The following is a 25,120-nucleotide window of genomic DNA, read 5'->3' as shown; positions in this document are numbered from 1 at the left end:
TATGGCCGTTCGCTCGGGACAAACAGAGCTCGAAGTGAAATCCCATGAACGAACGAAGAAATAACGGTCGGCCGACTTGGACGATCTCTAACGCCGCGCGCAGCGCGAGTAGTTTACGGCCGAACAGACGCGCGCGCGCGCGCGCGCACCCCTGCAACGTCCAATCAGAATAATTGAATGAACTCGCCCGGAGGAAGCGTCGCTGGTATTTTCGTTAACGAAGAATGCATCTCTCCGCGCGTCGAATCTCCGAGCGAGCGAACGTTTTATAAGCAAGATAAGCCTCTCCGCTGGCGCACGCAGTGCAGATGCGATTGCTCCATTTACTCGTATTAATAGCGACGGGATCCGCGCACGTGGACGACTGGTAGCCCGGAGCTACAAGGATTAGACAATGTCACAAAGTAACAGGCTGCTTGTCGCGGACGCGGCTTATTCGTCGCCGGACGAGGCGAGAGACGATGCGTTCCGCGTTTTAACGTCCACGTGCGGTGCCGCCGTATCTTTCTCTCTCTCTCTCTCTCTCTCTTTCTCTCTGTCACGTCGGCATTGTCGTACATGGCTAATCGAATCCCTTCGTTTTCCCGCTTTTTCTTACAGGGTGGCGGCGGTAGCGGCGGGGCTGCGGGCGGACTGAAATTCACGGTGGCGGACACTTGCGACCGGATTAAAGAGGAATTCAGTTTCATCCAATCGCAGTATCACACGTGAGTATCTTTCTCTTTTTCTCTCTCTCTCTCTCTCCCTCCTTCTCTCTTTCTGTCGCGCGTACTCTCCGCGCTACGTCCAGAGTGACGTTCTCGTTTTTAAATTTGTCGTTCTCGTTTTTAAATTTCTGTTTCTCTTTGCTCTGTAAGCCCGGGCTCTCTTTCGTTCACGTTACCGTGCTCGAGTTTTCCCAGCTCTTCGCGATCGCCTCGATGTCGCGTCTCCCCTCGTTCGTGTCCTCTTCTGTAATACAACAACGATGTCGCGATTTTAGATTTCGCGCACTGTGCCTCGCGCTCGTTGACGCACATTCGTATGCGTATCGGTCCTGCGTCGTCCGAAGTCCGCCGCGCGCGGCACGCTTGCCGATGCGTTTTGCGCCGTGCGAGACGCGACGCGCCTTTGCCATTGGCGTTCGTTGCACGTCTCAAAGCGGCCGGTTAATCCGCGCGCTCTCAACCGGCTCTTTTATTTTTCACAGATTGAAGATGGAGTGCGAGAAGTTGGCCAACGAGAAAACCGAGATGCAAAGGCATTACGTTATGGTAAGGCACTTTGTAAGTTCCCTTTCCTGTCTTTCCACTTTGATTAAGTCGCATTACGTCGCTTACGTCGCTTACGAGCTTGACGCGCAGTCCGAGAGCGAGAGAGCGCAACTCGGACGACAATTTGCCCCTCCCTCTTGCCACTTCCCTCCTTTCCGCCGCCGATCGCGCGAGGAATGTCAAGAGGGTGTATCGATGCAGCTGCACCACCCTCCCCTCGCCCCCCGCCCCTCGCCGTCCTCCGCCGTTCGCGCGGGCGATTCTCGCCACGAAATCGTGCGAAAACGCGCGCGCGGCGAAATCGACCGTCGGGGGAGCCGGGTGGGGCGGAGGAGCGAGGGAGAGGAGGGGAAATTCGTTGGGCAAAAATAGAGCCGGCGTGTCGCCGCGTCCGTTTCCTCCGCGGAGCGATTATTCGACCCGACGTGTCCCGCGCGCGGCATCCTTGAAAGATGCAACGGACTCGTCGGGAATAAGATTGGAATTCGATTGTCGGACGTCGCGTGCATCGCGCAAAACGAGGCCGAGGGTCGAGCAGGAACCTCCTCGAAGCTCGCTTCCCTCTCGTCGCGTTCTCTTATTGGCGACGCGGAAACTCGCACACAAACACACACAGAGCGCGCGCGCGCGCGCGCGCACAGTGTTTATCGATAACGCGAGCATCGAGGAACCGGATATTATGTAAACGAGAGGAATTGTGCGAGCGTTAGCGCGCGCGCGAGAGCCAATCGTCCGCGGGGGCTGAGGGGCGGCGGGGGGGGGGTGTAAACGATCGATATTATTCCCGCCTCATATTGCCGGCTCTTCGATTTAGTTCCATCAGCGCGAAGGCAATTAGTCCGGCCGACCGTACTAATCGTATCGTCATCGGTAAGGAGCTTAACTTGGACTTACCTATATTAAAGTGCAGTACTAACATGGCCCAAAGTATTCGCCGACTATCCGTTTCGCGTCCCACCCACCCCCCCACCCCCCGCCCCCTGGCGTTTCGCCTCGCCGCTCTCCGCGGCGAGTGGATGTTATTATTGTCATTACTGCGATATAGATTTTCCCCACGCGCGCGCGGCATTGTCGCGGAATCGGAGATGGAGGTAAGTCCAAAGTCGAAATAATTGCAATAATCACGATATTTGTTTGAGAATTTGTTCGCGAGGGAGAGGGAGAGAAGGAGAGAGGAAAAGAGAGACAGCGGTGGGTCAGCGTTTCTCTCTTCTCGTTTCTCCTTTTCTTCTCGTTTCTCGTCCCGTGATATCGCCGTCGAGAAATAATATGCCACGCTCCCGTTTTCACACACACACACACACACACACACACACACACACACACACATCGTTGTCACATACACACGCTACTTAACATTCCGAGTGCAGGTAATTATTTCGAATTGAATCATGTTGCTCGTTGATTCCGCGTCCCGCTTCAAAGGCGATATATGGCGGACGCGGGGCGGCGTTGATACCGGAAATTGAATGCCCCGAATGAAATATTGGCTCGGTCGTTTCGTCGCGAATCGACGGTGTAAAAAAGAAACGTCACGCAGCGGCGGGGGGGGAGAGGGAGGGGGGCGCGAGCGGCACAGGCGGTCGCGATCGAGTGGAGTCTAAGAATCCGCGCGCCGCCCGCGCGGTGAAATCAATCGCCCCGCGCGAATCCGCGGCTCTCCGGCCATTCCTTCGTGGCGGGGAAATTTCGCGGAATCGCATGACAGCGTCGTCTCGCGTATGTCCTTCCTCCGAGTTTCCCCGAAAATCTCTCCGTGGAATATTCCGCGCGCTCGTCCCTCCCCGCTTCCCTCCGTGCCCGCGTTCTTCCCGGCGAATGAAATTCACGAGAGAGAGAGAGAGAGAGAGAGAGAGAGAGAGAGAGAGAGAGAGAGAGAGAGAGAGAGAGAGAGAGAAAGGACACGGCGCGTCTGTCAAAAGCGAAATAAATTCCGATATTCGCGAGTATATACCTTTTCTCTTCTTTCCTTTCTCTGGTCATTTTTTCGTCATGGAAATCGCGCGGTCTTGCGGAACGTGTCGCGCGCGACAACGTCGTCTCGTGTGGACGTCGGTTTCGAAGTTACGTAAACATTTCGGCCGAAATATTCCGCGCTTCTCGTCCTCGCATCCTCCGTGGCAAATCAAACTCACCGGGAGGAAGAGAGACAGAGACGGGGGAGTGAGTGAGAGAGAGAGAGAGAGAGAGGGGGGGGAGAGAAAGAGAGAGAGAGAGAGAGAGAGAGAGAGAGAGAGAGAGAGAGAGAGAGCCGCGCCACGGTCGGGGGACCGAAAATGGGAGCAAAAATCAAGAAGTTCTCGCTTTTGTCCCGATACAAATTCAGCGTCGCGCGAGAATGCGCTCTCGCGGGCACGCGGGTTATGCGTTTCCGCAAACCGCTTTCGAGATACGAGAAAGCGAACGGTGCGGATTGGCGGAGGGTCAGTAACCCCCCCCGTTATGCTCGATCGTAGACACAAATTCCGGCGGAGCTTGAAGGCAGTTGATTTTGCAGTTTGCTCGCTTGATTTTCGGAATCTCAGCAGCGGCGTTTGTAGAAATCAGAGATTGAAGCCGGGTTTTACACACTCGGTACGCGCGCGCGCGCGTGTGTGTGTGTGTGTGTGCGTGTGCGTGTGCGTGTATGCTCGCGCGCGCGCGCGCCACGGTAGAGAAAGAAAGGAATACGCCTCGCCCCGACGCCGTTGCGTCTCCATTATTTATACGAGCAAATAAAGGGGGTGGGAGAGGGGGAGGTGACACGCGCACAGTGGCGCGTATCGAAATTTGTAGTAGCGGCTAACTGCGAGCAAAGTTGACGAGCACGTTGATATATCCCGCGCTAATTGCCAATTTTGGAATACTTCATTATATTCCGACAGTCTCGCATTATTGCGCTTAATTGCGGCGAGATGCGCGCGGTTGTATAATTTTTGATACTCTTCCCCGTTGAAAGTTAGGCGACGAGAGCGAGTTGGTGAAATTCACGGGATATTCCCGACACACCGGGTAGCTCGGATTTGCGTGGTTAATGCAAATTACCTAAGAAATGCAAATCCCCGTTCGTGAGGCGGACGCGAAGCGCTTCTTCGTTTTGCGCGCGCGGCGCTGTGACGGCGGTCGGAGGGGCGGGGGCGATGGGGGGCGACGAAACGGCCGTTTTGTAGGCGAGCACGTTGCGACATCGGCGCGTCTTTGAACGCGCGAATTAATAACCGAGCGGAAAACGGACCGCGCTCTCAGCTGCCGTGTAGATCGATGTCGTCGCTGTAAACGCGGGGGTATTGTCGATTCCCGAGGTCCTACACCACCACCACCACCACCACTACCACCACCACCGCTACCGCCGCCGCCGCCGCCGCCGCCGCCGCCGCCGCCGCTGCCGCCTGCTGCTGCACGGCCGATCGTAATTGTCGCGAACTATACTGTCTCTGTAAACTGCTACACCGATGTGACACCGTGCAAGCAACCAAGCAGCAAGCTGGGCCGAGTGGAAGGGAGTCGGGGGTGCTAGAGGGTGTGGGTAAGGGGGGTCGCGGAGGTGACAGAGGGGTTGATGGGGGTTGGGAGTTGAGCCGGTAATCGATATCTCCAAAGTAAACGAAGAGAGAGATAGAGAAGGGGCCGGGAGGGTGGAGGTAGGGGGGTCCTGGCTGTAGGAGGTGGAGGAGGAGTTGATGGAGAAGGGGCACAAGTGGGGGCGAGCGGGGACGACAGAGAGAAGCAAGGCTTGTCGAGGGAAAAGCGAGCGGGAAAGAGACGGACGGATAGCGCGCGCGCGCGCGCGCGCGCGAGAGAGAGAGAGAGGGAGGGAGGGAGAGAGAGAGACGAACACACGGACACGGGCAGAGGGACGAGCAGGAGAATTACAGAGACAGAGAGAGAAATTGATGTCGAGGGTTTGTCAACCACCGACAAGTATTATATACGTGCAAGCCGTAGACGCGGACGAGGGTGAGGGGGTGTTGGTGCGCGGCACAGTACGTACACACGCGCCGCCACCGTGTCTCTGATATTCTAATTCCACCCTCGTGTATTCCGACCGCCTCCTCCCATTTCTTTCCGTCACCACCACCACCACCACCACCTCCGCCGCCGCCGCCGCCGCCGCCACCGCCGCCGCCGCCACCGCCACCGCCTTCACCATCGCTGCCGCCGCCGCCACACGCGCGCAAGTTCATCCTTCGCGATTTTCATTAGGGTAACGCGCCGCGTAAATCCGCGCGCCGCTTCAATTTTTGCCCCCTCCCACCCGTGACTCTTCTTTCCATCCCCCGTCGTTCCATCTTCCTCCCTTTCGCGCTCTACTCTTTTGTTCGCTGCCACGGATCATCGCCTTTCTACGTCGTCACGCGATATCTTTCCCTTCTGTCGAGACACCGCCGAGCATGTCGAGCTTTCAGGGGATTTGATTAATACGCCAGTACCCCGATTTGTTTGCAGACGGTTAATCCTCGAGTATTTGGGGGCTCCTGCAATTTTCGCCGTCGGATTTTCTCAGCCGGTCTGTGCGGCGCGTATATCAAGAAGCAGAGAAAAGTGGAATATTGAATGCGCAAAGACGGCGCTCGGCTATACACAAGAAGGCTGTCCCTCTTACGTTTCTCGCGAAGGAGACATTCTTGTCCCCGCCCATTCCCCCCTCCTGTGTTATTCGATCTTTTTCCTTCGCTCGCCGCTTATGGATTCGCTCCGCCGATCTGAGCCATTTTTATCACCGCCTTTATTTATCATTCGATCTCAGCGGCGGAGTCATTGTTCGTGCGCGGCCGCACTATGCGTGCTCGACAAGTGTATCTTCGAAAAGTAATATTTCGTAATCAAGAGGGCGGGGCAGGGGAAGAAGGGGGATGATAGATACACAGTGGTGGTCGGGGAGAGTCGATTCTATCCAAGTTGAACTCGCGCTGCCGAATAACTTCGCGACTCGTCGTCTTCCGTCGAATGTCGCTGTTTGTCGCTGCGGTTTATACGGGCCGGAACTCTCTCTCCCTTCACCTCGCGGCCGAAAATAGCGTAGGAAAATTCAGGGCAGCGCTGTAAAAAGTCGGCAGCCTCGATCAGAGAGCAGCGACGTTTCAGTCCGCACTCGGGGAATAAACAACTCTCCGGCGAGCCCGCGGAGCGTCTGACGTGCTCCAATTACCACGCGAGCGCCCACCCTCACTTTCCTCGGCATTCCTTGGATTTTCGCGCCGCCTACCGCTCGCCCGATTGCTCGCGCAGGAGCTTCATATTTTTATCGCGACAGGTTGCGGCGCGCATCGTCGGCGGTGAATTAATTCTCCGGAGTGTAGCCCGAAACGAGGTGGCCGCCGAGCGTCATCCCATCAACCCTCCTACTTTGTCCCGGCAGAAGGGTGGTCGGAGAGCGGGCGGGCGGGCGAGGGGTGGTGGGCTGCCGGGGGCCGAGGAGCAGGAGGAGGAGGGGGGGGAAAGAATAGGAGAAGGTAGCGCCGTTCCGTATCGTCGAAAACAAACGGGGCGAACGGAAAACTCCGAGCCCCCGGGCCGTCGGAAAATTAATTTGATTTCCGATACGCGAATGTAATGATCGAGAGAACGGGAGAAAGAGAGAGACGCTCAGCAGCGCTCAATGGCACGGGGGATGGCCGCCGCGGTCGGTGGGGGGGGGGAGGGAGAGGAGGCAGAGGGAATACAAAAAAGGGATGGAAGGGAAAAAACCTTATCGAAATCGGGCCCGGGGTCGTCGCGCATCTCTCCGGCCTGCCCGCGCGAACGAGAAGACTTTCCAATTATCTATGTTTTTTCTCCACCGCGCGTTTTTTCGCGCTGCAACAAATTAAACGTAACCCACATCCCTGGGGCACGCTTCTCGATTACTCTTTGTTTTCCTCCTGTTTCCACGGTTCGCCGTTTGCTTTCGCGCGCGCGCGAGCGGGCACGTCTGGCAGATTGCATTTCCACTCCCCTCCTCTACCCTCTGCGCCCTGCGCTACGCTATGCTACGCTACGCTATGTTATGCCACGCTACGCTACGCTTCTCTCTCTCTCTCTCTCTCTCTCTCTCTCTCTCCCTCGTCCTCTCTGGCGAAAAAATTTTTTTCACCGACGCTCGCGAAATTTTGCGACGTGCTGCTCCGAGCGTGATGGGCGGTTTGGCCGACGGCGCCGCGATTGTTCCTTTACGCGCGGAAAATAACGTTAGGGGTCTTGGCCGAGGTGAAATAATGCCCTCGCGAAATTCCGCGGCGTGTTTCATCGAACTCGCGCGCGTGTCACCGCGCAAGTTGCTGCACTCGAGCGTTGCGTCTCGACTCGTATTTCTTTCATCGCCGCGTGTAATCGCGGCGATAATTGAATGCACTCTCTTGTTTCGTAATTTAATATCTCAGCTCATAGTGCTGCGCACGCCCCGCGATCGGGCTGGGGGGGAGGGGGGAGAAAGATCCTTTCGGCGCGCATTCGCGATTGGTGAGCGTCGGTTCCGCTTGTGTGTACCGGTAATTCACGAGACAAGCTTTGACGAAGCCACGAGTCGCCGATGTGAAGAGGAGTCCCTCACGCGGCGGCCGGCGCGAATCGCGCGCTCCGACTTATTAATTATCCTTTTAATTATCCGCGGGTGTCGCGCGCGCGTGTGAAATTTCCGCGAGGCGAGTCAAGAGTGGATGCGAGAGCGAAAGGGAGGAAAGGTAAATGGGGTACGCGGGATGAGAGCGACGGGCCGAATCGGAGTGCGGTGCGACCAGAAAGGAGAACGAGGAGAGACAGTGAGAGATAGAGAGAGAGAGAGAGTGAGAGGGGGGGCGGGAGAAGGAGGGGAAGGGTGAGAAACGAGGGAAAATGTCGAGAGCGCGCGCTACAGAAGCGCGGGTGAGCGGCAGGGCGGACGGGAGGAGAAGAGGAGGGAGGTCGTCCGATCACCCTATCAAAGGCTCGCTCGCTACTAAAAGATCCATATCGAGTAACCGGAGGGGGCGAAATTATCGGTACAACTCCTATTATTGGGTTCCGAGGCACGTGAAAATAGAAAATGAGAGGTGAACAGATGAGATCGATAGCCCGCGGAACTTTTGCCGTCGAGAGAAAGAGAGAGAGAGAGAGAGAGTGAGTTTTCTTGTTATTTGATTACCGACTTACATCGACATCTTTTCCCTGTTTCCCTCCCTCCCTCCCTCCCTCCCACCCTTCTTGCCGTCTCTTGCTCTGCGGCCGTGCGAGTCAAGCCTCGAAGAGCGCGCGAGAACGAGGCTGTTCCGCGTTTACTCGCGTCGACGCGATGCTGGTGGCGACCGGGTCGATCTTAAGGTCCGATTGACAATCGGACTTGAAAATCTTCAAGTAACCTCGTCCGTAATCTCGGACACGCACATAGCCGCCGCGTGCGCGACAAGCATTCGATCGATCAGAGCGTTCGCTGGGCGACTCGCCGGGTCACAATTGGAGAAGTATCGTTGAGCGTCTCTTCCGCACTCCGCGAACCAGCACTTTACGACGGAATCCTCTTGCCTCCCCCTCGCGCGGCGTTTCCATCACGTCGAGGTGGCGACACGATGCGACAACGAGTAATCCCCGAAATCTCCGAGACACGCAAGCGTTCACCGGACGGACGGACGAGACAAATAAATTACCATCTCGCGTTACCGCTCCGCGGTGGCGCGATGGTCGCGCGCGTGCTTTTTCGAGGATGGCCTGCGAGCTTCGAAGAAGCGAATTACTGAGTCACCGTGTTGGTTGTGCGCGATACGATCGTCCAGCACCGCCACCAACACCACCACCGCCGCCGCCGACACTTACCTGCGCGCGCGCGCGCGCGCGCGCCGAGACGGGGCGCACCGGGATCGTTTTGCACGGAGAGTAGAGGAGAGACAGAGGAAGAAGAAGGGAAGGAAAGAAAAGGAAGAAGGAGAAGAAGGCTTCGCGCGAGCCTTGCGCCAAGTTCGCCGGGCGTAGTTATCGACTGCATTATTAAGTCGGTATATTTCCGTGGCCGATGCTATCGATCTCGGCCGAGTATCTCTCGGCTCGGCTTCGCCTGGCATGTGCATTGCCTTCTCGTCCCCCTCTCTCTCTCTCTCTCTTTCTATGTGTGTGTGCCCCTCGGCAGGCGGCAAACCCACCCCCGAAGCCATCCGTTGCCGAACGAGCGGCTAAAGGCGGACGCGCGCGCGGCGCTAAGCGACAGCCACTAACCGATTTACGATCGCGCAAGCGCGTCCGCCGATCCTATGCTCGGATGCAGTTTCACCGAGAGAGAGAGAGAGAGGGAGAGAGGGAAAGAGAGAGAGAGAGAGAGAGAGAGAGAGAGAGAGAGAGAGAGAGAGAGAGAGAGAGAGAGAGAGAGAGAGAGAGTGTGTGTGTGTGTGCGTGCGTGCGCAAGCCGGGACCGTAACAGCCATACGCTAGAGAGAGAGAGAGAGAGAGAGAGAGAGAGAGAGAGAGAGAGAGAAAGAGAGAAGGGTTCCCTCGGTTGCTCGGCTCTCTCGGCCGCAGAAATTCACCCACGAGAATGCACCCCTCCTCCCCTCGGGCGGGTGCGGCGGCGAGATCGCACGGAGGGATCCATCGATCGCTCCGCGAGCGATTTGATACGTCTCGGGAATGTCGCGCTTTCCATGTATGGTGGGGCGAGCGCGCGTCTAAAGATCGGCGGAATGGGGTGAGCCAGCCATGAGCGAACGCTCTCTCGCTGTATTTTCTCGGGAAACCGGCAGGCCAGGAGGGAGGGATAAGAGGGAGCACAGACGCGAAATTAGGATCTCGCGTGGCGGCGGCGACGGCGCGCGCGCGTAACTCGGCCTGTCATTTTCAAGAAAGGGCCCGCGAACGTAATGCGTTGCCGAACGAGCGCCCGGTGTGCTCAGCTGCAACTAACCAATTTACGAGCGCTGCGCTCGCGGGCGCGCGCAGTCGTCAAGCAGTCGAAAGCGAGTCGAACGCGCGAAAGGTTCTTATGGGCGCGCGCATTTGGAGACGCAATAATCTCTCTCTCTCTCTCTCTCTCTCTCTCTCTCTCTCTCTCTCTCTCTCTCTCTCTCTCTCTCTCTCTCTCTCTCTTGCCCCCGCCCGCCCCCTGTTCTCCTCTCCTCTGCTTGCTCGCTCTCCATCCCTCTCGCCCCTCCTGTTCTCTCTCTCTCTCTCTCTCTCTCTCTCTTTCGCCCCCGAAGCTTCTCGCGGATATTTATGCACGTCGTGCTCTCGAGTCGCGCGGTGCTTCATAGCCGACGGATTTGTACCGGCGATGATCCCAACCGCAACACTGATGACTCTGTGCCTCTTTTGTTGCAGTATTACGAGATGTCGTACGGCCTGAACGTCGAGATGCACAAACAGGTAAGTGAGTCCCACCTCCACGCCCGGCTCCGCGCTCTCCGAATGTCGCGCTGATGAAAGGCACCTCCCCCCGGTGTTATTGTGCACCCACGAGCTCGAGCCATTCTTCTCCGCCGTACCGAGCCGTATCGAGAGCGCGTCGCGGCTCTCCTCGGCCTGGCCGCGAGCAGGTTAATCATCGAGACATCGAGTCCGACGCGTTTCAAGGGTTTACACCGGCCGCGCCGCGCGCTTCGTTAATTGAGCCCGGACTGTGTCAGTGGATCGGCCGGCGCGGCCGCAAATGAGGGGTGCGGGCGCGCGTTTACGTCGGGAAATGGTGTAATTTCGGCTAATCAGGGGAAACAGCGGTGGGGCGGTCCCCTCTGTCAGCAATTTTCTTAAAAGCGACCCTCGTATCGCGGCACGGCGGCGGCGGCGGCGGCGGCGGCTGCCTCACGCTATAGCAGCGGCGTGCTCAAAAGTAGTAGGGGGCTCCCGAACACCAAACAACCCTCCCTGCCTCGGCACAACGAGCTGATATTCATTAGCATTAGCGGCCGATCATTTCTCACCCTCGTACCCCCGAGGCAGCGCTTAATGGGCCGAGGCGGCAGCGGCGGCGGGGTGGCGAGGGCGCAAGGAGAGGAGGGATGTCTTGTCGGATAGTTGCAGGGCGTAGCGCGGAAAGAGAGAGAGGGTGAGGGTGAGAGGGAGAGAGTTATCGTTGTGGAATTGTTTCCGCCGGCGAGTAATGCGCGAGGAATCAGAGCGTCGTCGTCCCCTTAACGGTAAGCGTCGCGCTATTTTCGAGATCGACCTCGCGGCGAATCTCGAACGCGCGAGGCGCGCGCGCGCGCGCGCCTGTTGAAGCTGTCTTTTCAAATCGCAAACGGGAGAAGGCACGACAAGCGAGATTATTAAGCTCTCTCGACGACCGTTGATCACGAACATCGGAAAGCGTCCGTCTGACGCTCTCGTCTTTTTCATCAGTCGCGAGTTATATAATCGGGTCGTGCCTGTCGCGAGAAGATTACTGTAACGTCACGTAATGTGCCGTGGAGAAAAAGAGAGAAAGAGAGGAGACGGGCCGGGGGGAGGGGGAGGAGGAGATGGTGGAAGAAGAGAGAATAGATCCGGAATGTAAAACGCGAGATGCGAAGGAAGCTCTTTTTCTTCCCTCGGAACATCAAGAATAATCCCGTCCGCTCTTCTCGATAAACATCACGCTGTCGAAATAATTGAATCGGATCGTCGGAGTTTGCGGGTTTACGATGAGATTTCTTGCAAAGTCTGTCTCTCTCTCTCTCTCTCTCTCTCTCACTCACTCACTCGCGATTTCCTCGCTGGTTAAATTGCCAGGATAATGAGGTGTTAATAAAAATCTCGGAGGTAAGATCGCCGCGGAATTGGTGGGAAATCAAGTCGCGAGACACCGCGACTGAACAGATTGCATCGGGAGGTAATGCAACGGAGTCGCCGTCTCCGCGCCGCTGCCGCTCTGATACTAATTGGAGGAGAAATGAAAAGTTATCGGTTCTTGGCGACTCGCTAATTACCCGTGATAATGTCGCGCCAACGCGCTACGCTCTCTCTCTCTCTCTCTCTCTCTCTCTCTCTCGGAGGAGGAGGAGGAGGAGGAGGAGGAGGAGGTGACGCGTCATTGAATCTCCCTCGCCGATTTATTTATTATCAATCGCGATTTTTCGCTCAAGTTCGCAAAGTTTCCACAGGACGACGCGTACGCGTCCTCGGTGTCTCAATTCCTTTGCACGTGTTGTTATACGAACACGCGATTTCTCGTCGATTCCCCCGCCATTCCTCTCATCTATCATCCGCAATTTATAATTCGCATCCTCCAAAAAAGAAAAAGGAAGAAAGAAAAATAGGAAGAAAAATGTATTTATTACTCTCGTCCCGAAACAAGTGTCGCTCTTTTATTCTTTCTTTCTCTCTCTCTCTCTCTCTCTCTCTCTGCTCGGCAAAGAGAAAAAATAAATAAATCAGGCCAGACCCTTCAGTCGGTCCCCGCCACTTAGCTGGCTTTCGAATCGCGGTTTTCTCGCTCCTTTTCAATTTGAGCCCCGAATGAAAACAATCTTTCCCTACGAAGTTAGATCCTTCTGTGTCTCCTTCTCGTCGCCCTTTCTCCCTACCTCTACCTCTCTCTCTCTCTCTCTCTCTCTCTCTCTCTCTTTCTCTCTCTATCTCCCTCTCTCTCTCTCTCTCTCTCTCTCGCCAGCAGCCACCCCTTTCGCTTTTACCCTTTTCGCTCCTCGAGCGACTCTCTGCCCTCGTTTCTCTCCCCGTTCCCGCCGCTCTTTTCTTTCGGCTCGCTCTCTGTCGCTCGCACCATGCCGTTGTATTCTTCGCCACCCTACCCTACCCCTCAAATGCTAGCCGTCCCTCGCATCTGCCGCGCGCGCGACCCTCGTATCTTCCGCCGCGGCTCCAAGTCGACATTTGCTTCTCACCCTGCCGCCGAGTTCGCAGCCAACCACCACCACCACCACTTTAGCGCTCCCTACTCGGCTAACTCGAATTTGTTGGTGATGTCCCGATTCTTGTAGGCACGATTACTTCCCTCGGTCTCCGTCTGTCCGTCCCTCTCGCGCGGGCAGTCTGGAGTTTTTCTTTTTTTTTTCCGGCTGCGCGGCCATCGCTCGAACTCGAACGTCGTCGACCAGCTCACGTGCGATTTCCACCGAGCGATCGCTCCTTAGGTTTCTCATCTCTCGACCCAGCTCGATCGTCTCGGACAGGTGCGAGTTTTCAAAAAGCACCACCTCGTGATATCGACTCGAGGTGCTCTCGACGATCTCTCTCGCTCATCTCATCTTCAGCAAGACGCCCTTCTCAGATTCCCGCTCCGGAGCGGAGAACACCTTCGTGACCTCGTCTTTCATTAACGAAGCGTTTCGTTCTCACAATTAATGGAATTAACGAACCGTCTTGTGTGCGGGGGTGTCAGTTTTACGGTGCCAGCGAGTCGGCAGCGCGAAAGTCGGACGACTCGTCGAAATTACGCCGCCCTTATAATCCGCCCGGATTATCGCGGATGTCGTCCGATGACATCGGCGACGGAGCGCTTTTACCGGAGTCTCGCGCGTTCCGTCGGCCACTCGAGCCAGCACACGAGCGAATTCCATCGCGCGATCTTCATGGGAAATGAGATTTCGCAGTCGATGCGGCAATCGGGAAAATGGGCGGCTCGCAAAAAGCGCCGTCGACCGCGCGCAAAAGGAAAGCGCGGAAAAGAAAGGGCGGGATATACGCGAATCGGACCGTCGCCGTCGCTCGGCGGAGGCGTCGGGGGTGGTGGCGGTGGCAGTGGTGGAAGAGGAGGAGGAGGAGGAGGAGGAGGAGAGGTAAAAACACATCGCGACGCGAGCGTCCGGCCGCGCGCGCGTTACGTTGCGCGTTCTCGCACCCCCCCCCCCCCCCCCCCGCGCTCGCACCCTCGCGTTTAGCCGTCGAGTCGTACACGTATGTACGGCCGGCGTATCTGCCCCGCGATAACGCTTATCGCTTAATTGAAAGGGTCGTCCTTCGGCGCGCGGCCGCCTGGTCGTTGTTGTTCCGCTCGATTAAGCCGCGATCTACGGCAATATGTCGCGAACGCGCGTAACGCGAGGCACGCGATCCGCGGCCGGCCTTTCTCGCTCTTTGGGCCTTTGGGAAAACGGGGTCACCGCGAGCGAGGGAGGGGAAGAGTCGAGGAAATTATAAATCAGCGGGGCAATGCTCGCGCGGCGGCGGCGGGAGGAGCGGGGGAGGTCGCGAACTTGTGTGGAGATTGCAAGTCGCGCGTCGGGCGGAAGTGAAGTGACGAGCTCGCTCGTTCGCGGGGATGTTTGTTTCGTGTCTCTCGATCGCGCGACTGCCGCGTTACGTTCGACGTGGAAGCGATCGCCGGTCTGTTTCCGCGGTTGCAAAAGTGACGGAGGGGGAGGAGCGTTGCTTCCCGAGCGCGCGCGCGCACGCGAGTTTCCATTCTTCCGTTCTTGACGCGACTCGGTGACGTTGAACCGCGGATGATGGTTTCTTCGACGCGCTTGTCGTGAGGCAAAGTTTATTCTCCTTCGGAGTCGTTCTCCAGAGAATAAGAGAAAAGCGGACTCAGGACCCGTTGCGAATTACGTTCCTAATAAATATGGTACCCTCGGACGAGAATTTCGAGTCGGCGCGGCGGCGGCGGCGATGGCGTTCTCTCGAAAAAGCGCGAGTATCTCTTTGAAAGAATATTGCCGGCGTTGTTGCTGGCGTTGTTCGTCGATACGAGAGTAACTACCATTTCCCATCGCGGATACGCCCGGCGCCCGATAAAAAATGTGCAGGCTGACCAATTGCATATAACTCACCCTGCCTTTCCAGTTCTTCCTGCCTTCATGCATATATACGTCTATCTATCCGAGCGCTCTGTCTTCTGCGCTCTCTCTCTCTTTCTCTCTCTCTCTCTCTCTCTCTCTCTCTCTCTCTCGCTCTCTCTCTTCTCTTTTCCTCTTTTTTTCTCGCTCTCCCTCCCTGCCCGTCTCTCCTCCCTCATTCTCTTTTTTCTTCTTTTTCTTTTTTTTCTCTTTCAGTACGTAACCCCTCTCGTTTCATCTCCCACGTGCTCTCTTTCGGCGGTCGGGGGTCGCTTTTCCAGCGTTCTCTCGTCCGTACACACGTGTCGCCGTGCGTATGCGAGAGCGAGCGAGCGAGCGAACGAACGAACGAACGAACGAACGAACGAACGAACGAACGAAAGACCGAATGACCGATCGATCGAACGAACGATCGAACGCCCGAACAATCGAACGATCGAACATATGAACGAACGAATGAACAAACGAACGAACAGACGAAGGAAAGACCGAACGACCAAACGATCGAACGAACGATCGAACGGCCGAACATATGAACGAACGAATGAACAAACGAACGAACGGACGAAGGAACGAACGAACGAACGAACGAACGAAGGATCAACGAGCGGGCGCGTGTACACACTCGTACTCGCGCGCTTGCTCGCACGAACACCTACGCCGCGCGCGTATACACCCTTCTAGAGGTCGTGTATTCGAGTTCTTTTATTTTGCCCTGTGGAGGTAGCAGAGGGTTGAGTCGAGCGAGAGCGGCGAGAGCGCGAGGGTACGCCGGTGGGCTGGGGGCGATGACATCGATTTTTTACCCGTTGCTAATCTCAATGTTACCTCCACCTCCTCCGCTACCTCCACCACTTCCTCCTTCTCCACCTCCCATTCGGTCATCTCCGTCCGTCCCTCTTCACCTCCCCGTCAACTCACTTGGTTCTCCCTCCTGCCGCTTCACCACCAGCCACCCTTCCTCTCCCCCGCACCACCTCCATCGCCAGCGCCAGAGCACTACCGCCGACGCCGCCGCCACCACCACCGCTGCCACCACCACCACTACCACCCCCTGGCCCTCTCTCTCTCTCTCTCTCTCTCTCTCTCTCTCGCTCGCTCGCCGCCGCTCCGCACCCCGGCCATCCGTTTTGCGGGAAAACGTGCATGTGCATCGGGCACATTCGAGAAGGAATAACCATTTTTTCGTGCCGGACAACACTCGCTCCGCGTCGCCCGCGTCCTGCAAATTCTCCTCGTCTCTCGACCACCGCCTCCGACCGACCAACCGCCTCCCGCAGCCCTCCCTCTCTCCCGGCACCACCGCGCTCGCTCGTTCACCCGCCACCTCCGGCCCCGTCGCCCTGCCGCGTGTCCTCTCCATTTTTTCGTCAAACCTTTTTTCGTCTCTCGCCCTTCTTCTCTACAGCCGACCCACCCCCACCGGCGGTCACCTCCTCGTCCTCCTCCCTCTCGCCGCCTACTGTCGAACAGGACGAAATCGAACTGACGTGGACGCGGCAGTTTTCCATCTTTCCGTTCCCCGTGGGAGCGATGACATTTTTTTTCGGTCTCTCAACTTTTAGATCTACGCGGCCGATTCGCTTGACGTGGAAATATCGCGCCGGTGCGAACGCGCGCGCGCGACATCGCTGCCGCTGCCACCGTCGTTTCTCTCTTGTCGATGCGACCGGCCCCCCCCCCCCGCCCCCTTTCCCTCCTTCTCTCTCTCTCTCTCTCTCTCTCTCTCTCTCTCGCTCTGTCTCTCAGTATCATATGATTATGCCGAGCGACCCCTCGCTAATTCAACTGCGCCGAGTAATCCCTGCGATTCGTCCCGACGATCAGGCGGACAGAGCAGCGCTCTGCTCGCAGAGCGAGAGAGAGAGAGAGAGAGAGAGAGAGAGAGAGAGAGAGAGAGAGAGAGAGAGGAGGAGGAGGAATCCGAGCGTTGGATGACTTTTCCCACCACAAAATTCGCCAATTATTCCGATAATTTGCAAGAGAGCAGCCAGAGATACAGGTTACTTTCCCAGGGATATCTCCGGCGCGGCCGAACCGCGGCCGCGCGGAAAAAAAGGCCACGGCCGGGCGATTATTCGGGCTTGATTGCTGCACGGGGTTAGTGGGCGATGACACGCGAATCTGCCTTTCCATCGCGGTCGTTGGAAAGTCACGTGGCGGCGGTCGTCGGCTTAATCGCGAATCGATTCGATCGACACGCATTAATGAGTAGCCACCCCGTTATACAAGGGTGGTGGTCGAGCCCACTCGTATGTCCGGCGAGAGCAGTCGTCGCGCGACACACACGTGATTACCACGACGTAACCCCGAACAGCGTGACACGTGTGTCCCGCGTGCGTTATATACACAATCCGAATTGCGCTCGCCGCCGCCGCCGCCGCCGCCGCCATGCCCCGCCTCCGCGTGCGTGCGTGTGCGTGCATCGCCGCCGGCCTCGGTTTCTCAATTAATTCCCCCGAATTATTCAAAGCACAACCACGTGACGTTAAATCTACGGGAGATATTAAGTCCCACCGCCACCCCCACCCCCTCCCTCCTTGTCCCGTCGAATAAATTTCCGGTGTTACTTGGCGATTTTCACGAATGAATCGATGAATCGTTCGCCGACGCCGGCCGATCGTCCCGTAATTTTCGGCACCGATGCACGCGGCTAATGGAATTCGTGATAAAAGCATGAATTTACAAACGCACGCGCGCGCGCGCGCGCGGGATGTAAGTTGTCCTTGTTGCTGCGTTGGACGTCGCCCGCGTTCCCTCACGCATTCATTCCGATGCGCGCGTGTCGTCGCCTAGGCTGATCTGCCCCACATAGGTACTTTCTTAGCCCCGTTCACTTGATTTCGTAACCATTTCATTCGGCGCAATTGCTCGCTCGCTTTACACGCCCCGCCGTAACGATCGAAATGTGAATGTGAAAGGAGGGTGATTTAACTTTTAAGGAGGGAATTACGGAAATGCGGGGCACGCCGCTTTCAAGGCTATTTTTACAAATTTTTTTGACAGAGACGCTAGGCTCAGCTTGAAATTTTCACAGTGTATTCATTAATGTTCAAGATATAAAATAAATTTGTTACTATCTATACACGGAAAGTACACACATATAAAACTTTAAACGCGTTTATCTGGAAACATCATTTTCTTAAACTGTCGTGCTCGATTACGCAAAAACTACTGAACCGAATAACTTGAAATTTTTACACAGTATAAGGTAGACACGTAGTTTTCGCCCTTACCTCGAACAGAGTTATATTTTATTTTATTCGTTTTTTTAAACATGATTACAAGTTGAAAAAAGTTTCATTTTCGATACCTTTCTTTCGTACAGTCATCTCTCCAAACTTGCCTACATTTTAATACGGGCTGTAATGGCAACCGTATATTTTAAAAATCCTTTTCAGTTTTCGGTTTCAGAGTAGTGAGAGAGAGAGAGAGAGAGAGAGAGAGAGAGAGAGAGAGAGAGAGAGAGAGAGAGAGAGAGAGAGAGAGAGAGAGAGAGGCCCAGAGAGTGCGAGGAATTATGTCGACAGCAAACACAGAGCTCGCAAACGGATGACTGCATTTTTACCCATAATTACAAATTGGATCGATTCTTGTGATAAAATAAAATTTATTTTATACTTTGAACATTAATGAATACACAGTGGAAAGTTTCAAAATGTCGAAAAAATTCGTCGTAAGAATAGTCTTGAAAACGGCCTTCCGCCGCAATGAGACATTCCTCCCTTGAGCGAGAGAGAAGACTCCGCGCCGAGTCGCACCGCGTCGCTCGCGGAGACCGGCGCGAGACTTGCGTTCTAAATCGAAGTGTGTGTCCGCTGTGTGTCCGCAGACGGAGATCGCCAAGAGGCTGAACGCGATCATCGCCCAGGTGATGCCGTTCCTGGCGCAAGAGGTGAGTCTTTGACTTTCTGTTTGGCACGCGTGCCGTGCAGTCTCACGATCGAGTGTGACGACGACGCGATAATCATAGCGTGGCGTTGCAGCATCAGCAGCAGGTGGCCAACGCCGTGGAGAGGGCGAAGCAAGTCACCATGTCCGAGCTGAACGCCATTATCGGGGTAAGTAGTGCCTCTTCGTCATTAACCTTCGCCGCGCGCGGCCGGTCGATCGAAATCCCGCGCGTGCCACGCGCGTTTGTTGCCTCGCCGTTGTCGGGATTCGCTCGACCGAGCCGGCGCGGCGTGCACGGTGTGTCGTTTTACGCCCAATCTTTCTCTTATTCTTGCAGCAGCAGCAGCAGCAGGGTCTCCAGCAACTCCTGGTGAGTGCGAGTCGTGCACGCTCGTATCGCATCCGTCCGGTTCGACGCGACGCAAGTTTCTCTCCGCAAGCTGAGCCGCGCGACCGCGAGGAACGACCGTGCGTCTGTGCGATCTTGACGATTTTTCTCGACCGGTCGCGTCCTTTGCTGATCGAGCCTTGCCGGCCGTTCCGTCAAGTATCGTCTCGACGATACTTGACGGAATAAAATACTATAACTGTGTGAGAAGAAGGACGTTGAATGAATGACAATGTTGGAAACGGCTGACGGTAACTCGTGAGAAGTAGTCTCTCGGTGGAGAGTGAACAGATACGTCCGAAACGATCGATCGAACGGAGAGTATATACGCCAAACGAATGGCGGTCTTCTTCCTCGCGCGTGTCGTCGCGGCCGACTGACGACTGTTCCGGCGGCGAGAATGAAATCCTTCCGCGCGAGCGACATCGGCGCCGGCGCTCAGGCGGGTTAATCGCGATTAATCGCTTATCCTGCACGCGGGCGGTGCAACGGCGATGAAACGAGAAATAACGCACGGGCGATAATTATCGTGTTGACGCGACGCGGTCATTTGCCGCGCCGGCGATTATTCAATCTTTAATTAAGCTCTCGGCCGATATCGACGCGCTCGGCGATACCCATCGGCCACCATTATTCCGCTACCCCGCGCGCGCGCGTCCGATCACTTCCGGCTTCCGGCTTCCATTTTCGTTTGACGAGGGTGTCTTCCCCCTCGCGACCGCGGGCGGACATCCTCTCACGAGAGGATCCGTCGCGCGCGCGCGCGCGCGCGCGCGCGAGCGAGAGAGAGACTCGACGGTCCCGAAGCGCGCGCGGCGGACTCCGCGACCGCTCCTCGATCGACTCGAAGGGACTTAAATTCTCCTCCTCTCGACACGGCAGCAACAGATCCATGCGCAGCAGCTGCCCCACGGCGCAGTGGTCGGCGGTCTTCCACCGGGCGGCCTGCTGGGCTTCGCAGGTGCGGCCGCGGCGGCCGCAGCCGCGGGTGTGCCGCCGCACTTGGCGCCGCCGCCGCATCCCGCGGCCGCGGCTGCGGTCCAGGCACAGGCGCAGGCGCTGCTGAAACCGGCGGACCTGCAGCAACACCGCGCGGCCGCGGAGACACCCGAGGACCGTAAGCCGATCGCCCTACCGGACGAGAGGCTCGGCCGCTCGGTCTCGCCGCCTGAGAAATTTCGCAGCCGCACGCCCGACCTCGAGAGCGACCCCAAGAGGCGGAAGGAGGAGAAGCTAGGACACGTGAGTACCCATTGCGCAGCGCGATCGATCGATCGATCGATCGATCGACCGATCGATCCGAGTCGTCCTCGCGCGGCTTGCGAAAGTCCCGATCGGGCTCCGGCGGGATGTTTACCTCTCTCGCGGAGAAACCGGCCGCCACCGGTGACCGCCATCACTGCGCGGCAGCTATCCCCGCGTTTTGTCGTAATTAATTTCAGACGTGGCCTGGCTCGGCTGCTGTTTCGAGTTACATTTCTCGTTACCGCGCATTTGCCGATTCGATCGTCGATTAAGTTTCGTCACATTTTTGGCTTCCAACCAAGCGCGCGCGCGCGCCGTGTGCGGCCGGAGCGTCCGTCTCCGTTGCTCGGTAATTTGCCTCCTGCACCACCTGGTCTGGTCGCGCGCGTTTGTAAAATGTCTCGTCTCTCGCGTCGTTGAAACCGTCGACAACCCGACGAACTTTCGCAAGCCCATAATTAATAAATCGCCCGATCGCCGACGGTTCGCCGGCTCGTCTTCCACGACATTTCCCACTGTTCTTTCTCTCTCTTTTTCTCTGTCTTCCCGTTCTCTCTTCTTCTTCTTCTTCTTCTTCTTCTTCTTCTTCTCTCTCTCTCTCTCTCTCTGCGGCGGTCGAAGTCCGCGATATCGATTGCACCTCCGTCGGCATCTCCGTCCGTTAAAATGTCCGGAGATGGGATGTCCGCTGACTTTATATTATAACTTTGAGATCTAATCCGTCCGGTGTGTTTGTTCGATTCTCCTGGCCGCCCGGATAGATTCGAAATTGAGGTTTTATATACGCGGAGAAGCGGCACGAAGTTACGGCGACGCGAAGTCGAGGGCCGGACGGACATCGCGCGCATAACCGAGAGAGAAAAAGAGAGAGAGAGAGAGAGAGAGAGAGAGAGAGAGAGAGAGAGAGAGGAGGAGGAGAGAGGGGGAAAAGTCCAGACGACTTTTCCCTCGAATGAGATATCAAAAGGGACGGGTCCGATGCTCGTCGATAGAGCAGGTGCGTGCTGTTGCATTGAATATTGCTCGTTGGCCAGTGCACACTTAACTCCGGGACTCGGCGGAAGAGTAACGCGTCACGACGGCGCGTTAGCCGAGAATTAAAATGCTAATTGCAGCGACGTCGAAAGCCGATAAAACGGCCGACACTCTCGGCCGCCAGCGGGGGCGGAGGCGGTGGCGGCGACGGTGGCGGCGGAGGGAAAGGGAGGAATAGGAGGAGGAGGAGGAGAATAAAGAGGCGCGTTTGCTCGCTCGATCGCGCGCGCTCGCGCGTTATATCGTTGGAAAGTAAACGCAAGAGTAATATAAAAGGGTCGAGTTAGAATCGAGTTTGCCGATGGAAAAAGAGAGAGAGAGAGAGAGAGAGAGAGACTGAGTGAGTGAATGAATGAGTGAGTGAGTGAGTGAGTGAGTGAGTGAGTGAAGAAGGGAGGGAGGCTACGCTAACTTCCGCTTAATCGTCGAATCCGCTATAGAATGAGGGAAAAAAAACGGGAAAACAGAAAGGAGGAAAGGCGGAAGGTGATGGTTGGTGGTGGCGATGGTGAAGGAATCCCCTCGATGGAGGAGCCTCGCGTACCGACGATCTTGACTACTCCTCGAGCGAGCGAGCGAGCGAGCGAGCGAGCCTCTCTCGACGCGCGAACCAAATGCAATCACGCGTCGCGGAAGTTTCCCCGAAATTGGATTATCCTCGTCCGCCGTGAGACAAAAAGCGAGAAAGCGGTGAGGAGGGAAAAGGGGAAAAACGAGAAACGAGGAGAGAGAGAGAGAGAGAGAGAGAGAGAGAGAGAGAGAGAGGAAAAAGGAGGATCCCGGAGACGCCGTCCCGCCGCTCAGAAGTCGTAATTCGCGCGAGAGTTCTCGCGGGGTCACGCGGTCGTCGTCGTCGTCGTCGTTGTCGTCTCTTCTCTCTCTCTCTCTCTCTCTCTATCTATCTATCTATCTATCTATCTGTTTCTCTCGCTCTCGGACGTCCCCGCGACGAACGGCGGCCGCGAAAGCGCGCATCTTCGTCCGGAGTCGCGACGTCGAGGCTCGCAAGAGCCTCCTTACGAGGAGGGACATGGAGAGGATGCGCAGATAGGAGGACGGGCTTGCGGAGGTGGAGCGGGAGGTAGAGGTGGTGAAGGAGGATGAGAGCGAGGAGGAGGGCGTATAATTAAAAACCGTGAAAACAGGCGAACAGTTAGCCGGGTCGCCGTGCGCGCAACGACTAAATTGGATTATTTTTCTCAGCTGCTCCCTTGCCTCCTTTGAGCGTCTCGCTTAACTCCTCTTTGTCTTTCTCTCTCTCTCTCTTTCTCCCTCGCGCGCGCGCTCTCTGTCTCACTTCTCTTTTCGTCTTGCCTTACCTCCTCCTGTCCGCCTATTGCTTGTCTTTTTTCCTCTCTTTTCCCTCCTCTCCGTTTTCGCTTCCTTCCGACTCTAGTGAAGCGTTCCCCTCGAGCGAATCCATCGGTCGCTTATGCATTTTTGATGCCTACCACCCTTTCTTTTTTCTTCTCCTCCCCTTGCGCGCCGTTGTACTCTCGGGTCTGCATTAATTACTTAACTAACGGCTATTGTAAAACTGTTAAGTAACGATGAAATCGCGGAATGCGCGAATTAATGAAACACTTCATCGGACTACCACACCACGTTCGCCGGCAAATCTCGAGACGCTGATGAAGAGACTCGCGCGGATCACGCACTCGACCCTCGCGGGCACGCGTTCGCTTTCGACCATTATCATCCTGGCGCCGCGTCGTTGCGCCCCAGCGCGCTCGGTCATACGGCCGCGTCGTCCGATGACTCCGGGGGCGACTTTGTTCAAATTGCTTCTGACTCGGGCGAGCGTGCAGTTGTCGCGGCCAATTGTCACCGCCGACCCGAGGAAGCGAGGAATCGCGAGGGAGGGGAGGGGAAGAACGACGAGTAGGATCTTCCTTCCGTCCCCTTCGCGTGTCACCCTCCGCTGACCTCTCTCTCCTCGCATTATACTTCCTTCTTTCTCCGTGCACTAACGACACGTCGTTTACACGGGCAATCCCTTCGGCCCCAAGAGTCCGAGGAAGTTTGTTTGAAGTTGAAGCGCCGGCCAAACCCCGTCATCAACTCCATTTCGCCGCAGCTGCGTCCAAGTTGTGGCGAGTGAAAGGCGATCTCGCTTAGTGCCGTTAACAGTTTCGTTTATAATTATTAGTATGAATACGGAGTATCCCACCTCCCCTCCTCTCCCTCTCTCTCTCTCTCTCTCTCTCTCTCTCTCTCTCTTTCGTTCACGCTTATCGTAGTCGTGTCGCGCGCAAAATGCGCTCATCTACCGAATGAACACGAAGAACGCTAGCGCGAGTGCCGCTGGAATAGAGATGCAATTTTCCAAGAGGGACTTCCTCGACCTCCTCGCGACTTGTTGTCCTCTTCAGCATTCTCCATTTTTGCTGCCTGCGACTCGTCTTCTCTCTCTCTCTCTCTCTCTCTCTCTCTCTCTCTCTCTCTCTCTCTCTCTCTCTCTCTCTCTCTCTCTCTCTCTCTTTCTCTCTCTCTCTCTCTCTCTCCCCCTCGTATCAATCGCAGCGGTCCTCAGAAGCGATGCGGCTTTGAAAGTCTCGCGTAGTCGCGTGCTTATTGAGAAACCCACCGCCGTCGCCGACGCGTGTCTCGGGTGCCGAGTGGCCGCGTCACCGCGTCCGGTCGTACGTAATTCACGAGAGCGACTGCACGCGACGACGACGACGACGACGACGACGACGACGACGACGACGAGGGAGAGGACGAAGAGAGACAGAGAGAAACCGGCGCATCCGGAAATGAGTTCTCGTTCGTGTCCACGCTCCTCGGGTTCTTAGGTTTCTGCCGTCGGAGCCTCGTACTTACACGCGCACGTCGTGAGAGGATTAGTCGTAGCTCCGCACCACCACCACCACCACCATCACCACCACCACCACCACCACCACCACTACCATCACCATCACCACCACCACCAGCACCAGCACCAGCACCGCCGCCACGCCACGACCACTACCACTACCATCGCCAGCACCTCCAACATCAGCGGCACCGTCACTATCACCACCATCTCCCCGACACCCTCGCTTCATCCCCGGGAAAGCATTAATCAAAGGAGCAACCGTGCGCCTGTTACCGTCGCGACGAAAGCTGCCGGTTCCCCGCGCGCGAGATCGCTCTACCGTGGGAGAGGAGTTTATTTCGCCCCGCGTTGTAGCCGAACCCGAGTCGCCGTGAGGCGAAGCGGACGCTTGTAAACCCGAAGGCACCCTTAACGTGCTTCGTGATCGTTCCGGATTGCCCGGTAGAGAGCGGCTGTGCGCGCGCGAGATCGTTGCTAGGATCTCGAATGGCCGGATCGTTAGAGGAATATCCGAGCGCGTCGGGACTCGCGCGTGGACTGATGTTGTTATTTCCCGAAGCTCGTCCGTTTTTTTTCTGAGGACGACGACGGGTTCCTTCCTCGTCGACGCGTAGGAGGACGCGTGCTCAAGCGTCTTCCGAGAAATATGTAAGCGTGCTTTAGGAGTGCTTAGGTCGAACCGATACTTTTGATACTTTGACGAGGGAGAAAGAGAAGGAAGGAAAGAGAGAGAGAGAGAGGGGGGGGAAGTCCTCGAGCGGAGCGTGGCGATCCAATTTTCGCTCACTGCGTAACTGTAACTACTCTCGGCGTGTAAACGGAGAGATGTCTGATTGTGTCTGGATGTCTGATTGTGCCCCAT

The 25,120-nt window shown here is 56.5% G+C and overlaps 1 protein-coding gene across 11 annotated transcripts in view; it reads left to right on the top strand.

Moving 5' to 3' along the window:
- The first annotated feature begins 543 nt into the window (after positions 1 to 543).
- The window catches only part of gro (TLE family member transcriptional corepressor groucho), a 48,711-nt gene continuing 24,134 nt past the window's right edge, over positions 544 to 25,120 (top strand). For 5 of the 11 annotated variants that reach the window (XM_025306584.1, XM_025306583.1, XM_025306582.1 and 2 more), the window contains exons 1-7: positions 544 to 707; positions 1,190 to 1,265; positions 10,488 to 10,532; positions 18,711 to 18,773; positions 18,865 to 18,939; positions 19,110 to 19,142; positions 20,043 to 20,402. In XM_025306584.1, the coding sequence (XP_025162369.1) occupies positions 559 to 707; positions 1,190 to 1,265; positions 10,488 to 10,532; positions 18,711 to 18,773; positions 18,865 to 18,939; positions 19,110 to 19,142; positions 20,043 to 20,402 (801 nt within the window). In that variant the 5' untranslated portion in view covers positions 544 to 558. Of the gene's footprint in view, positions 708 to 1,189; positions 1,266 to 10,486; positions 10,533 to 18,710; positions 18,774 to 18,851; positions 18,940 to 19,109; positions 19,143 to 20,042; positions 20,403 to 25,120 lie in introns of those variants that run through there. The other 6 variants (XM_025306588.1, XM_025306581.1, XM_025306587.1 and 3 more) reach the window with 4 other exon arrangements.

Source organism: Harpegnathos saltator, unplaced genomic scaffold, assembly GCF_003227715.2.
Source record: "Harpegnathos saltator strain DR-91 unplaced genomic scaffold, Hsal_v8.6 scaffold79, whole genome shotgun sequence".
Lineage (NCBI taxonomy): Eukaryota > Metazoa > Arthropoda > Insecta > Hymenoptera > Formicidae > Harpegnathos > Harpegnathos saltator.
The sequence above is the reverse complement of the archived record's forward strand: the minus strand, read 5'-3'. Positions and strand labels throughout refer to the sequence as shown.